Source organism: Telmatherina bonti, assembly GCF_933228915.1.
Source record: "Telmatherina bonti genome assembly, chromosome: 20".
Taxonomy (NCBI): Eukaryota; Metazoa; Chordata; class Actinopteri; order Atheriniformes; family Telmatherinidae; genus Telmatherina; species Telmatherina bonti.
The window spans coordinates 18,978,163-18,993,863 of NC_136618.1; the positions used below are offsets into that span (position 1 = coordinate 18,978,163).

Sequence of the window (15,701 nt, forward strand, 5' to 3'; positions counted from 1 at the left end):
TATTAGAGCGAATTTTTGTTGGATAAACAGATTAGCTGTCTTCCTTATCTTTTTAGATATAATTTATTCAATTAGCAGTTTTGCAATACAGCAGTAGACTTACGAAATAGGTTTTAAAAAAAAAAAAAAAAAAACTACAGGTGAGGCACTCCAGGTGAGGCTGGAGATGCTATGTTGACAAATGGTTTAAAAGTGCCCAAAGGAATGTAAGGGCAGAAGGTTAAAAATGTCACCACCATTCTCTGTAAAGACAATGCAAAGTTTTTAGGGCCCTTATAACCTGTTAGACCAGAAGACCAACAATAAAACTGAAGATAACTGACTGCTGTCAGCTTAAGCCAGTGGTAATACAGCTCTGTTTTGCTGCAGCGCTGGGCACCAAAAAGAGCTCAGACCTGATTAGCTGGTCTGATTAACGCACTGGTATTGCGCTTGAGACAGCGTGTAAAATTCTGTCTGGCTTGACTCATTATCAGCTGTGATCAGTGGCAGGTCCATCAGAGCCTTCTGTCAGAGAAGCTTATCACCCCAACCCCCAACAACACTCAGGATTAGACACAGCCTTGGCGCCACTCTATGGACCACTTGTCCTCTCAGTTGGGGGTCTGCACCCCTAAAACCCAACCCCTCCACCACATAACCTCAGCTAACTAGCAGGTCAACCCATGCCCATCATTAACCTTGTGGTTCCTGTTTGTGTAACTGAAAGTAACTCCCCAAGTGTCACTTCATGCAGAGGTAGCAATTACCAACAGCACCTGCTCTTTTTTCAGGGTCAAATAATTAAAAACAAATGTTTTCCTGCAGATCTACTCAAACAGTATTTGATTGTTTTCTTGCTGATACAAGGAGCAACGTGCACTGCAACAAAAAAGTGTAAAAATACATCCTTTGGTTATAAAAGTTTCAGTGAGCAGTGCTTCAGTCTGTGCTTTTGTGATGCCCTGGTGACTGCAGTCAGGATATAAACAAATGATCTTTCTTGACTACAGAATTAAAAGAAGGACAAATACTTTCCAAAGACTAACCCTGTTTTTTTTGTTGTTTTTTTTCTCTCTGATCATGTTCAGGTCTCTTGCACGGAGTTGATGCGCAGTCGAGTCAGTTTTATCTAGCTGACCTTGAATCTGTGGAGAAAGAGCATGGCAGGACCAGGAACCTGCAGACAAAGGTATGTGGGAGACTGGCCAAAAGTGGTAAAGTCTAAAAATGCCTGATGAGAAAATGTAGCTACTGTCATGATGTAGTTAAGTGTGCTAGTTTTTCTGTGCTTAACATTCTGTCTAACTTCTACTTCTTGGAAATAATCTTTTCACATGTGAAAACTTTCTAAACTTCCCCCCCCCCCTTTTTTAACCCATTAAGAAAATTAATTATCATCATTAGACACAAAATTATCAAATATTCCCTTCCCCAAATTTCAAAGCAAAAAGAACAAATTAGACTCAAAAAACAAGAAATAATGGTTGTTGACACTGCATCCAGTTTCATCCTGTCAAAACAGAAGCAGCCTTTGTTTGTTGTCAAACTTTGGTCATGCTGACCGCCACAAAACCTTCATCAGCAAGACAGTCGGAGAGAAAACTGCCCATCTGGACAACTGAAAGTTTATACACAAAATATGACTGGAGAAGCACAGACTTCGCAGCTTAAGACAATAACAATTAGACTTAAAGCAACAACCAATACATGGTTCAGTGTTTTAGTATAAAGAAATAAATGACAGGTATTGTTTTTATTTAATGGTTTGTAAAATGTGTCTAGTTGGCATGAAATCTTGGCTATTCCCTAAACGAGAATCACTGCTGCAACAATTAAGCTCTGAAAACCTGATGTCCCCCAATAGGAGGACGTAGACAACAGATGGCCAAACTGTACCAAAAATGGCCATTTTAGAGACCCCGTCTGGACTGTCTGTACTAAAACCTCTCTAATATTGTTCTGCTTCACTTTATCACAGTTGGTTTTGCATCCTTTCAAAGGGATTTTCATACTCACCCTGAAAGTGTTTTTGTTTGTTTTTTTTAGGGTGAGCCCCAAAATATATTTCATTTTTGATTTTTGCTTTCTTCTTTTTCCTCATCAGGGAAATATTTACTGATATTCACACACCTCACTAAATCTCCCTTTACGGTGAGCCCAAAAGTGTTTAAACAGACCTTGTGGTGACAGAGACACAGCAGAAGCCTAAAAATAGGCACAGGGTTTAAAGGGTTAACTGTCAAGCACCTATAAAGCAGCTAAAACTGACTGGTTGAAAATGCAAGACATATCGTACAATACAGAATGCAAACTGAGGTGTCCAGTTAGCAGGAAACATGTCACAAGGTCTTTAGGATGACTGACAGCATATTTCACTTAAGTCATCCAAAAATTCTGGTCTCCAGACTTGACTAAACTACCCGGATATCAGAAAGGAGAGACTGAACGAAGCTTTGCTGAGCTGAATCTTTTTAAGGAGAAGATGTGGGATGTTAAACTAATGTTTAACTGGGTCATCTTAAAACACAAAGTATTACATTTAAAACTCAAAAGTTAAACAGAAAAACAGAAAGTCAAACAGAAAGAAAGGAAACCAGCACTAACTCTTACTTCCTGTGGTACGTTCAACGCACCTGAATCCCACCTTCGCAAACAAAACAACCCCACATACTAGAAAGAACTATAACATGAGCACCTGTCAAACAGAAATTATCGATCCCATCTTGATACGAACCCCCGTTGCCAAAGTAGGTGTTCTCATCAACCAGTCAATTATTGCAGCTTAAAGGTGACAGACCAGTCTGTCACTTCGTTGTCTGCTACCCACAGCTGCAGACAGCTGCCCTAACATGGCCGCTCCACTCCATAGCGAAGCCCAGTCACAGCTCATCACACACACAGAAACTGACACACAGGCGGAAGGAGGGAATTCAGAGTGTGCGTGCGTTTGTGTGTTTGTGCTCGGTCAAGCAGTTCAGTTTGTCCTAGTCATAGCCCCGAGGCAAAGAGAAAGAAAGAGAGAGAGAGAGAGGGGTGAGAGGATGGGTGGCAGGCAGTCCAGAGGGATGTTATCTCATCTCCCTTGGGTGGGATCCAGCACTTTGAAGGCCCGATGAGCAGTGGAGGAAATTAAACCACTAGCTTTTGTTGTGGGTTTGATGATTGCAGAAAAAGAAAGACAAGAACGTTATCTAATGCAGTATAAGTCAGTGAGCTTATGTGTGAGTAGTTGTGCGGTCACCCAGAAGGGACTGAGGTCACTCACGTTTCACAGTCCTATGATGCTATCTTCCCAACCTCCACCTGACCTTGATATATCTCTGCCTTTGTAACTCAAACCCCATGAAATATTTCCTTCTCACCTCGGAAGCACGTCCTGCCCCTGATGTTGTTTTTCTTGTATGACTGGCATCTTTACATGTATGTGAGAACTTCACTCAATCTTCCCGTCTTTCCCACACACAGTGAGCAAAGGTGAGTATGAACGTGGCTGTATTTTATTTTCCTCAGGACTGAAAAACTCGATCTCCTCAGGACACCTAAAGTAGTGCAATAAACTGTTTTCATTTTCTGCTGCTTCTGTTTGCGGTTTATAGTTGTATTTCTTCTGAAATCCGAAATGTGATTCTGCCAAGCATAATTTTCAATGAACTTTTTATTGCATCCATCAGCAGTGGATTTAGTTGCCAGAGATTCGTGCTCCAGCACAGCCTGCTTTATGACAGCATCTTGTATCTTCTTCGTTGACAATAATAAATTCAAGACCCATCACTGCTCAAATCTCACCCACACATCTGAATGACATTAGAGCAATCAAGTTCTAAAAAGTGTCAGGTTTTACAAACTGAACATCAGCCCAAGCATACTGCTGTGCCACTAATCACCAAGAGTTTAAGCAGTTAAGAAAAAAAAAAAACCTGTATGAAATCTGATACTTGTATTTGTGTTTACTCTTTTTCCATTTCAATAAGAATGTTAAAACACTGTCAGAACTGTTTAATGGTTTCTGAAAGCAGCTGGTTCCCATACCTGGAACAGCTTTAAAGCATTCTCACACAAGCTCAAAAAGCGAAACAAAAGATGGAAAAATGGCAGGCAAACAGCTGATCTAATAAATATTTGCATGAATATACTCTGAGATCTATAGAACAAATCAAGCTAATTTACATGAAGCATGAAGACAAGCTCACATCTTGAGTCCACTGAAAGTCACACGTTTGATTATAAGCCAAGAATGTGATGAAAATGCAAAGAAAAGAAAATGGACCAAGCACCCGGAGCTAATGCATCTTCCTTGGAAGAAAATATTAAAACACCACAGCCCTTAATCTTACTAAAAATTTTTTTTTTTAAATTTACTCTAACACACAATCAAAAAGAAACTTTCAATTAATGAAAACAGCCCAGAAGTTTATTTGAAATCTTTCCCATCAGTGTGGTGGCAGGTTTTCTTAAGAATCGTGCAGTAACTAAATATGTATTACTACTATCTATGTCCTAGCTGGAACTCTATCACCACTTCCAAGCGAGACGAGATCCGCAGTCACAATAACAATATTGTTTTTTGGGGGTTTTTGTGTTGCTTTTTTTTTTTTTTTTTGCACCTACAGTTGCGTAATTTATGCAGGTGATTGCGCTCTGGATATTTTCCTACTGGAATCCTCAAGGCGTCGATCTGATACATTAACAATTAGGGGAATACATCAATAGCGATTGAACACGTCTGTGGTTTTCTGCTTCTATTAAACTCGCAGTAGGATTCAGCTCCTGGAAGTTTGGCGCACCTGACTGCGCGCTGCGGTGGAAAAACTTCAAGGCGTGTTTTGTCTCGCTTTTAAAAGCATGAATCCGCGCATCCTGCAGGCTTGGGGGGGGGGGGGGGGGGGGGGGGGGGGGGCGCGCGGGCGGCTGACAATGACACACAGTGTTGTTTTAAACGAGTTACAAATGCATTCCCATGCGGAATAATGCCGTAGATCCTATTTCGATTCATCCTACCTTAACTGGTTCTGATCGGACCGACTGGCGCCGATGTTGCACATTAATAAAAAAAAAGTTTCTTTTTATTCCTCTGCGATCTTCACGTACAGAGAGCCATGTTTCTCCAGGTCCGTAGCCTGCTCTGCAGAGCGCTCTTGCACACACACGCCGCTCTCACACAGGCACCTACACGTAAACTGAGCTCTTCCAGAAGTGACATCATGAGTCGCTATGGCAACTATGACTCCACCCCAGCCCGGAGCTGATCCTACCTGTCTGACTGCCCGAACTTCAAAAATCTTCCCTTAGTTCCTGTGCGCTGGACTACAACACCATTTCACAGCCCAGGCTACTTATTTGTATGTTTATCAGTATTTGAATAAGGCAGAGTTCATGTTAACATGCATTAAACAAACCTTTTGATAATCTACTATCATGACTCATAATATACAAATGCAAATCTAATCGACTTCATGAGGACACCTTTTCAGAAGTGTTTACTTGGTCTCAAAACAACACATAAAATCCCTGTCTTGCACCACTGCCCAGAGCTCCAAATGGGCTGGTGCCAGTCTCACCATTACCTCAACTGTTTTGGCTACAAAGACAGTTTGCTCTTTCCTTTTGTCTCCTCTGACCCAGAGCAAACAGACAGACAATGACCAGGTGAGTCCACCTGGAGATTCCCTCTATTTTCCCCACCCTGGTTACCGAGAGCTGAAAGGCATGGCAAATCTTTATAACCTCTGAAAGTGCCAAATAACACTGGGAAACATATTCATCTGCAGAGAATATGCAATCCTGCCTGAAGCTATAAGCACAGCAAACTAGAGTGATAAAACATCAAATATGGCCAATTCAAACTGTTTGTTGTTTGCAAGTTTTCTACTACTTCATAGCTCATTTTTTAACCACAACTGTGGGAGGAAAAGCATGACAGGCAGATTTATAGGGTACAACTTACCCTGAAGCAAAAACAGAGAGAGGCAGAAAGAGTACGGAAACAGCTCTGCAGTGTATAAAATAAAAATCATACAATGTTAAGGCTGAACAAAAGCCCTTTTACAACTTAACTTAATAATTAATAATTAATAAGTCTTCAAAGTTTTCATGGTAATCAGTGTTTGTGTCTTACATGAATTTTCACGTTGAGAGCCGTCACATGGGAATTAAGTGAAGTTCAGTTGCAAATAGAGTTGCTGCAGAGGGTCAAAATTCATCTGTCTTATAATTAGAGAAGATTTTGCGTATTTCAGCAAGACACATGCTGCATTTATTACAACAGCATGGTCGTGGGAACTGAACTCATATCTTCAATCCGAATGAAAACATTACCTGCATAATGAAATGCAAAATACATCAAAGACCCATGTACCCCAGGAAGACTCGTTACTGCATTGGCAGCATCTAATGGTGATCCTGGATACAAATAAATGAATAAATAAACAAATAAACAAGACTCAGGACTGTTGAGTAGAGTCACATATCAGACAGTATCCCCTCTCAAAAATCCACCAGCTGGTCTCCTGTTGGTGTTCCTCTCTTAAACCTTTTGATCTATGTTTCAGACTTCTAACAGCCCTGTTTGTAACTGTCTTGACTGCAGTTACATCAGTCTGTCTTAAAAACAAAGATGATACCAAATACCTCGATGATGTGCAATATTGGCAATAATACTGGGAAAAGGGGTCTACAGTTGAAAATACAGGCTCTTAGATAACTTCAAATCTGTATTTTTCTTACTGCTAAATATATGAAATGAAAACCCCCAAAAATAATCTGTAATACTGAATTTCTTTGATTCTTTATACGAATGACAGTCATTTTGTGCCTTTTGAAACTGACAGAAATTTGGCTTTTGAACTAAATGTGGGAGAATCTTTTATAGTAAATTTTTTAAAATTAGGTATCTCGCCCTTCTTTTTGGTTGTTGTGTAATGTGTAACAATGTTTCTGGCCCACTAGATTTTGATCATAAGTAACTTAACACACTTTATTTGTCTGCAAAAATACTTTGTGAGCATACATAAGATGGATGGATGGATGGATGGAAACCCAGACTGGTCAGTCAAATGATGACATGCTAACAGAATTAATGTCCTTTTTCCAAGGCTGTCACCATGAACAACATTTACCGTTTATGTTACAGACGTTTAACATCTACATTTTGCAAAGTTGCGCTCCAGAGTCTGTTCTTAACTCACTGACCTGCTCCCTCAGCCTTTCCTGGTGGCCCATGATCGCTGAGGCATGGTGAGGATATTTCTGCTTCAGGTGCTCGAGGAAAGCCTCTCTCTTCTTGTCCATATCTGATGGTTGCATAGCCAAGATCTCTCTGGAGCTGCGGGCCCCTCCTAATGTGTGCCTTCGAGGGACGCTGCGGCTGCCTTTGGCGTCCCCTTTTGAAGCAGCCGTCCCATTTGGGGAAGTTTGTCTGCGGCTGATGTGCTCAGCGTCCTCTGGAGAAGTTACCTTCAGGTTACTTTTGTTTTGTTCTGTGGGAGCAAAAAGTATAAATAAGGAAAATATCTTCATAGCTTTTGATGACTGGATTATTGAAACTTAAAAATAATTATGATAAAAGTAAGGTGTTATCTTTGTACAAAAACTATCATCTACAACTAGCAAGGCATAAAATTCCAAGTCTTTAATGCAAACAAAGATGTTTCTAACATTTCTACCATCTGCAAGTGATTATTTCAGTTAAAGCTTAATTTCTGTCATAGATGTGTGGAGATAAAGTACACTGGAAGGATGGAGCAAAAAGTAGTGTTTGCCACAGTAAAAAAAAAACAAAAAAACTTCATACCATTTTTCTTTAAAAGCGGAAATATACATGTGATAGTTTGGGGATGTTTCACACACTGGGTTTCTATTAACCAGTGAAACCACTCCGAACCAATTTGAGAAAGCCAAAAAAAGCCAATGTGGGTTGAAAAAATTAAACTAGATCGCATTCTATCAACAGAGGGTGGAGTAGCTGGCTATGTTGCTGGGGGCTGTAACTGTGAAATAGTCTTCTAAACACAAAAGGAGCAAAAACGGCAGTGGAAATCCACAAAAGGGAAAATGCAGACAGCAGGAATGAGTTTAATCTCTGGAAATATTTGGGATAAAATATCTTGAAATGAATCAGGTGTTAATGTGAGTTTATTGTCTGCTGGCTCAGACCAGAAACAGGTGGTGGGTCATGTAATATCACACAAGTTATATCCATTCACATAATATGTATGAAGCCTGTTTTAAGACAAACAATAAAAATACCTAAAGTGAGCCTGTAAAAGTTGATAACGTTTCGTATTCCGTTGATTATTAGGATGATAGAAGTTGAAATCTGGGTCTTGGACACATCTCACCATTGTCACTTATCTGACAAAGAATTAAATATTTTGTCAAATATTACTTGAGGACAATCTAAAATTGTAAGTAAGAAGGTTTAAGTTGAAATGGAAATGTATATATCCAATGATCTTCAGCACACTAACAACTTTATCGAGAAATAAACAAAGAATGACTAAGTCAGCTAAGTCAGGTCTGAATCACACTGAGCTGCTGTAAGGTATTTGAAATCGACAACACATTGAAGAAAACAACTAAACATCTCAAATGGAATAAATTTTGCATCTTGTTGTGCTAAGACTTTTAGCAAACCCATCTCAGAGACTAATGGCACTGTGTCAAAAAAGTTTTCTGGTTTGAATATCACCAATTTTCATAGTGCGTTCTTACTTTTTTTTTTGCATGACCGTGTTTTGGCATCAACAAACTCGTGCATGGATGTTTATCATTTCCCACAGTTCATGAAGAGGGCATGTCAAGACCAGGAAATCATATCGGAATGAAACTTAAAAAACAGACCAAAAATGCAACTTCTTTTCCAAAAGTCCACTTCACATTTTGTTGCACGCATGTAAACAAGCACAGGAAACAACAGTCACTCAATTCATGTTCTGTAGGATATTAGTAGACATTTCTTCTAGCATGAATGGTGAAATGCAAACATTAATTGATGGTGGTTGTGTTTTTCCAGTTAATGCAGCACGTGCCCACCACATTATAGCAGGAGTAACTTTCATTATGCTTTTTTTTTTTTTTTTTATTAAAAGGACAGTTTTATTCTTCACTTCCATGTAAAAATAACCAAATGTGCAAGAACACTGAGCAATGCAACTCCTCAGGCACATGAGCACTATTTGCAGCTACTATCATGTCTCAGTCACAATCATGAACACAATTATATTTGAAAGTGAAAGCTGTAAGATCCTGTAAGAAGGGAGAAAATAACAGGAGAAAGGGAAAATAAAGGAAGGTTGCTCAATTGTGAAAGGGGAGAGCAAAAAAAAAAACAATAATGCAAGATCATCTGCTGTCCTGTTTTGTAGGCAGGTACTGGGAGCAGTAATGTGTCCCTTTCAGAGAGTAATGGTGGAAAATGAAGGATCTCTTGCAGAGATGAGCTCTTGAACATTTTGGTGCTTTGTCTCTGTTTCCAAGGATGTTTAATATGGCTTTTCTTTTTGCTTTTGAAAGCTTAAAAGCATACTATGTACCGCAGAGGAAAAAGAAACAACTTGCTCTCAAATGTATTTTGAGCTTGATAACGTCTTTAATGTGTCGCAGAATGGCTGAAAACCCGCTGAACTTTGTCTACATGTGACATCTGCTCAGTTTTCCTTGAATCTTTATTTAGCCTTCACAACACTTTTTTTTTTTTTTTTTTAAAGCTAATTCGCTAAAAGGAGGTAAGTACTTTTACAAAATGCCAAGTGGTGGCATGTCAACCCCCCCCCCAAACCTACTCAAGTTCACATCACATGTACTTGCAATCCTATTTTTAACTCCTAAAAACAGTTTCCCCACTGCTAACCAGAACACACTCAAACCTCCAAAGGATGTGAATTCATTTGTGCTCGCAAGTCAGAAAGCTCATTACCTTCCCCATGTGAACAATCATTGTCTTCATCTGCAATTTCTTCTTCCATTGCTCTTTGGAAATCAGCACACACGGTGCCACTACAAACGCCAGGCTGGGAGAATCAGCTAACTGCTTGCTTGGAGATCCCAGACGTAGCTCATGTGGAAAAGGGGGTCTGAGATAGGCCCTGCCCCACAGCCCCAGGATAGACTGGTGGGGATTTAGAAAGTCAACTACATTCCAGGACACAGAGCGACTAGACCTTCGCCCTCAGGCTAAAAGCTCTACTCCTACTTTGGTGTTATCATTGTTTGAATGTAGATTTTAAAGAAATAGAGAGACCATAGGGCATTGTCAAAAAAACAAAACAAAAAAAAATTATATTTATATATATATATATATATATATGTATATGCCGAACTGCCTGTTAAACACACACATACTCTCATTTACTCCAAGTCTGTTCTTTATCAAGATCCTCTCTGTAAATTGTCTCTTGTTTAGCTGTGTCTCTACTGAGGGGCCCACCAGACTCTAGCATACATCCAAATGTGTCATAACCTACTTCTGAGCCACATCCAAACTGCCCTCAGCATATGCAGACAGCCAATGTGCGGTGATCAAGTCACCAAAGCAACAAGACAGTCAAGATAATTATCAATTATCAGATTCATGGCAGACTTTGAAGCTCTGTATTTTATATTTATAGGTTTCGTGAAAGAAGAACTCTCCTGTTTGCCTGACAGTCAGGCAACATGCTTGCTGGCTTTATGCAGGCCTTTTCATCCTAGAGGAAAGAGCAGCATCTGTGCATGAGCGCATTTATTTGCAGCTGCTGATGCAAGTGACCTAGAGTAAATGTACAAGAGGAAGGTATAAAGTGATGCATTTTTACCAAGGAAACGTGAGAGGATCAATGGCCAGGTTTGTGGGCCATGTAATTAAGACTGGTGGGGTGACTGCATGGGCAAACACAATGCAGCAGCTGACGTGTAATGCCTAACACATGGAGACAAGTTGGCTTCATTCGCCCACACACATGGTCAGGCACTTTGCCACGATGGGCAGGCCAAGAGGGATCATTTCATTAAGTGATACTTAGAAGTTGATCCGATGCTGATGTTCCTCACCCTGTGTTCTACAATGTTCATTCGTTTAAACGACTTACTTTGTATGAAATCACGAATCTGATCATTTATTGCTATATTTCTAAACATTATAATGGAATAGTGTCAGAAGGCTTGCAATACCTTCACAATTTTAGAGATTTATTTGGATGAATATGGCCTAATAGTTTAGATTTTCACAAAGGTCTAAAGGAGGACAAACAGAACCAATATAAACTGAGACAACATAGTATAGCTGATCATTTATTGTTCTTAAAACTTTCCTTTTTCATGCCATGATACTGGTCCATTAAACATGTAAAATTACAGCTTTAATTTAACCTTTAAATGAACTGGTAAACAGAGACGTTCACAGAGAAATTGCATTTTTTTTAAAAGAAATCATATTTTGCCTCATTTAAATGAGTTTTTAAAACTTTTAAAAACGTAATTATGTGAAACAATGACAATGATAATGAAAATGATGAATATTTGTAAAGATTTCTGTCAGTTTCTCTTGATTTAAATTTGCCCTTTAATAATTAAAAAAAAAAAAAAAAAGGTTTCTATGTATGTTAAAACAATTAATTTTCAGTTATTTTTTAAAAGCAGGGACTTTTAATGATGGAAAACAATCTGAAATCCAAAGACTTCTCAAAGACAGAGACAATTTAAAAAGCAGGAGTGTATGGCTTCATGTGTTAAAATTCCTCAGTCCTGACAATGACACAAACATCCTCCCAGCCAACCAACAGGTCAGGCTTTCCGAAACCAAACCCATAATCAAAGCAACTTTAAAACTGACAATTACACCCTGTGGTCCAAACAACCTGCCCTGCTTCACTTTTTACCATCAGCAGTCCAGGCCAAAAAAAATGACCTCCTTCTTTTACAGTGTCACAAGGGATCTGCAAGTGAATTATATCGAGCGCCAGTGGCTCAAGAATGTCATTCTCTCTTTCACAGCTGCCTGTGTTAAGTGAATGATGGCCTTCTCAGCTGAAAGACAACATGCAGCACTTGGTTGTAACACCAGGTTTACAAGAAGAAGGGCCTCCTGCTGTTTGCAGTTACTTTCTGGCTGTCACTTACTTATGGAGGAATGCATCAGTGTGCACACGCCTACTCTCCCCTACTATTACTATCCCATGTTTATGCAGTCAGACACAAAGGCCTGTTGTGTGCAATAAATGCAAGGCTCACATGGCAATATCCTGAAGTCATGAATAATGATACACAATAGCCAATACAATGCAGAGCTGGCCCCTTTCTGACCCCCCTTATGACAGAATTTTTATGATGTAAAAGTTAACAGAGATGGAAGAACTGATAATCAGTTCACTTGTAACTGAGGCAGATGCAGAAAGGATCTAATTTAAAAGTGATTAGAACAAAATAAACTTGCAATATTGTAGTAAAATTGGTTTCAAAAAGATCATTTGACTTTTTCAAAGACTTAATCATCCCTAATGGAATACAAATTAATGAGGTTGTTTTGAATATTAATTCATAAATAAAGCAAATATTAAGTCAGACAGAGATATGTTTGCTGGTATTGGCTGCATTTACTTTCCAGTGAGTCAATGGAGTGATTTATAAGTCAATGTGGCAAATAGGCCAGAAGGTTCCCTCTGCAGTAAACTGACTTGTATATTGTTTTTATTCATGACTTATTTTGTTGTCATTTGTCAGGGAGGCTTGGTCGGGCCATGAATTTTCTAATGCCAGAGCTGGTGTTTAATAGTTTGTTTAAATAGCTTTTAATTTACAGTTTATTGTTATCTGTCAAAGGATTCTGATGAGCATTTGTTTTACTGAGTGTTTATTCTCTTCTTTGGTTACAAGCTTAATACACACTATATGAAATTTTACAATAATTTATATTATTTCAAGTTCATATTTTAACTTTAATTTGATCAAATTAGAGTAGACTTTCATTTTATGTGAAAAAAAATCACAAAAGAATATATAATTATTCTTCTAAAATTAATTTGAAATAATTATTTTACTTGCAGTATATTCATTTGCAGTAGCTTGTGTGGGAGAAAACTACTTGACTTTTATGTCGCATCTTGCATTCCTGACATAAAAACTTAATTGCTTTGTGTTGCTAGTGTAGCTTACAGTTGAAGGTTCACATTAGCTCAACTTTCCAAGCAGCACCGTGACTAAAAACACCTGACAGACACCGGATAAGTCAAATAATGAGAATGATTGTCATTGTCGTTTCAAGCTTTTGACTCACCCATCATCAAGTGTTGCATACACGTGTACCTCTTCAAACAAGCTTACTAGCATTGCATTTGTGTAGGGGGGTAGCTTTGTGCTCATTTGTTTATTGAAATATGACCATTTCTTGCTCCAAAAAAATAAATATACCAACAGTCAAATTCTAAGTTTGATGTTCAAGAAGGTGGTTTTAAACCACTAGTTGGCATCACAGTAGCCACCATAAACTACAGTGACTGTTATACACCGTGGCCAGATTTTTGCAACTCCTCTGCATGTGCTTAAAGACTCTTTGTTCTTTGATCAGTCCTCCCTCTTATGTCAGACTACGACCACCTGATTCCATGCCCTTCACTTATCTCATTACTTTCTTCCGCCCACCGGCTCTGCAAACTGAAGCTGCCAGGCTGCAGGGGGTTAAAGTGAGTACTTGTGTTGAATCGGCCTGTAAGAGTGCTGCTCTGATTTCTGAGGAAGGAAGTGACACTATGCAATGCAGCTCAGCCACATTTTTCAAAATCAACCCCAAAACCCACATTAATGCACAAAGACTCAAACACAGGAAATATCTAACTTCCTATCTCGGTATCTGTTTCGACCTTTTCAAGTACAAGTCAGAAAACTACGATGTTCAGAGAAAGCTGCATTTTCTCACACAATGGGACAATATGAAAGGGATATCTGACAGAGGGAAAGAGGTGGAAACAGATCTCTTTAATAAACACAAACTTCACTTGTAGTTAATCCTGCATCTTAGCAAAGAAAAATGCCCACCTATAAATCCATGAGTTACAGAAACCTTTGTGATTAAAGAGGTCCTCCAAACCTGATAAGTGGTGCTTTCAGGGTGAGTGCGTCAGTTTCAAATCAAGATGTCAGAACATGTGGTGCAAATTTTCTCTTAATTTTATCCTCAGAGTATGACTTAGTGAGTTCAATACGCACTGTTCAAAAAATAGGACTTCACAGTTTTCTTTACGAAACATGTTTTTTTTTTCTAGAATTTGTTTTCTCTTTCCTGTACTGCCTGTAGAGCCGCCTTTGTTTATCTTTATGTGATTTATTGAGTCATGAGAGGAGTCCTCAGCGCCCCTGTGTTCTGCAAAGGCACTGACCCGTAGCTTCAGTGTCCGTTTGGGACACTATCAAATCGTGCTTGGTAGTAAACAACAGCTTCCTCTGTGTCTTCTTTCTGGCTACACTCGTCAATAAAATATTAAACTTAAACATAAAAGCAAACCACAAAACAAGCACCAACTATAAATTATAGTTTATGTATTAATCTAAAATAATACTTCAATCATGGCTTTGAAAGAGTTACTTATTTTTGGTTCCTCAGCATATAACAAGGTTTTCTTAATGCCTTGTTTTTATTTTCTACCTTTCTTTTCATCTCCACTCATTCTCCTCCCTTTTTCCTGCCTAATGAGGCATCTCCCAGATGCAGTGCTGCTGATAATGACCATTCGTCCCCACCTCTTAGCTGAGACCACTGCAACATCTGTGTCAGCTCAAACTTGTAGACAACCAGATATCTGTGGGACATACAGTAAATGTAATTCACAATCCAATTAGGACACATTTATATGCAGGCATATATATATATATATATATATATATATATATATATATATATATATATATATATATATATATATATATATATATATATATATATATATATATATACACACACATGCTACTTATGGGAGTGTGTATAATTGAATACAGAAGCTGTGGATGCTTTCCACTTTGACAAAAACATATAAACAGGCGGTCTAGTCTGTGTATGTGGGTCTCAACACTGAAAATAATAAGTAGCAGTGGTGGAGTGAGTGGATGTGATATCAAAATAAAAGCAGAAGAGCGGAGTTGGACAACTTCACAAAAGAAATAATGGTTACATGTTTATTATACAGGACATTTAAATAAACCTGAACCCAAATTGATTTTACTTTTTAGTGCCTCCAAGTGGAAGAGCTCATCCTGAGTGGGTAAACCTTGTAGATCTTTGAATGAGGTGTAAAGTTAATAGCCTTCCTATTGAATGGACTACAACTTCAATAAAGTTTAGCTCACTCAACGTCAGCTTTCAAAGGCAGCTGCTCTACTGCCCTCATAAAAGTAGATAATACCTTCAACCTAAGTTCTCAGATATCAGTCAATTTGTTCACCATGTTCTCTATCTGTCTCACACGTTATTTCAGCAAGAAAACAAACAGGCAGAGAAGGGAAGAGATGAGCTGCTGGCAGAGCAGTCCTGTTAGACAGTCAGAGGACAAGTCAAACAAACAGCTTTGTTTATTAGTCAGCTCCATTCATCAGCACAAGTGGCGTGTCTGTCTGCTGCTCTGTCTGACACACATCACCACCTGATCAATCCAAACCAACATTCCAGCTTTGCTTTTTTTTTTCTCCCCTACTGAAAAGAAGTTCTTGTTCCTTGTACAAATCACTCTATTTCTCCCACATGGGCCACACTAGAGGGT

The 15,701-nt window shown here is 38.8% G+C and overlaps 1 protein-coding gene across 9 annotated transcripts in view; it reads right to left on the bottom strand.

The window, feature by feature from the left end:
* Positions 1-10,017, bottom strand: part of kiaa1217 (KIAA1217 ortholog) — a 52,668-nt gene extending 42,651 nt beyond the window's left edge. For 8 of the 9 annotated variants that reach the window (XM_079259826.1, XM_079259824.1, XM_079259825.1 and 5 more), the window contains exons 1-2: positions 9,896-10,017; positions 7,171-7,457 (exon numbers count right to left, since the gene is read on the bottom strand). In XM_079259826.1, coding sequence (XP_079115952.1) covers positions 7,171-7,457; positions 9,896-9,944 — 336 coding nt within the window. In that variant the 5' untranslated portion in view covers positions 9,945-10,017. Of the gene's footprint in view, positions 1-4,980; positions 5,110-7,170; positions 7,458-9,895 lie in introns of those variants that run through there. The other variant, XM_079259822.1, reaches the window with a different exon arrangement.
* Positions 10,018-15,701: the final 5,684 nt, after the last annotated feature.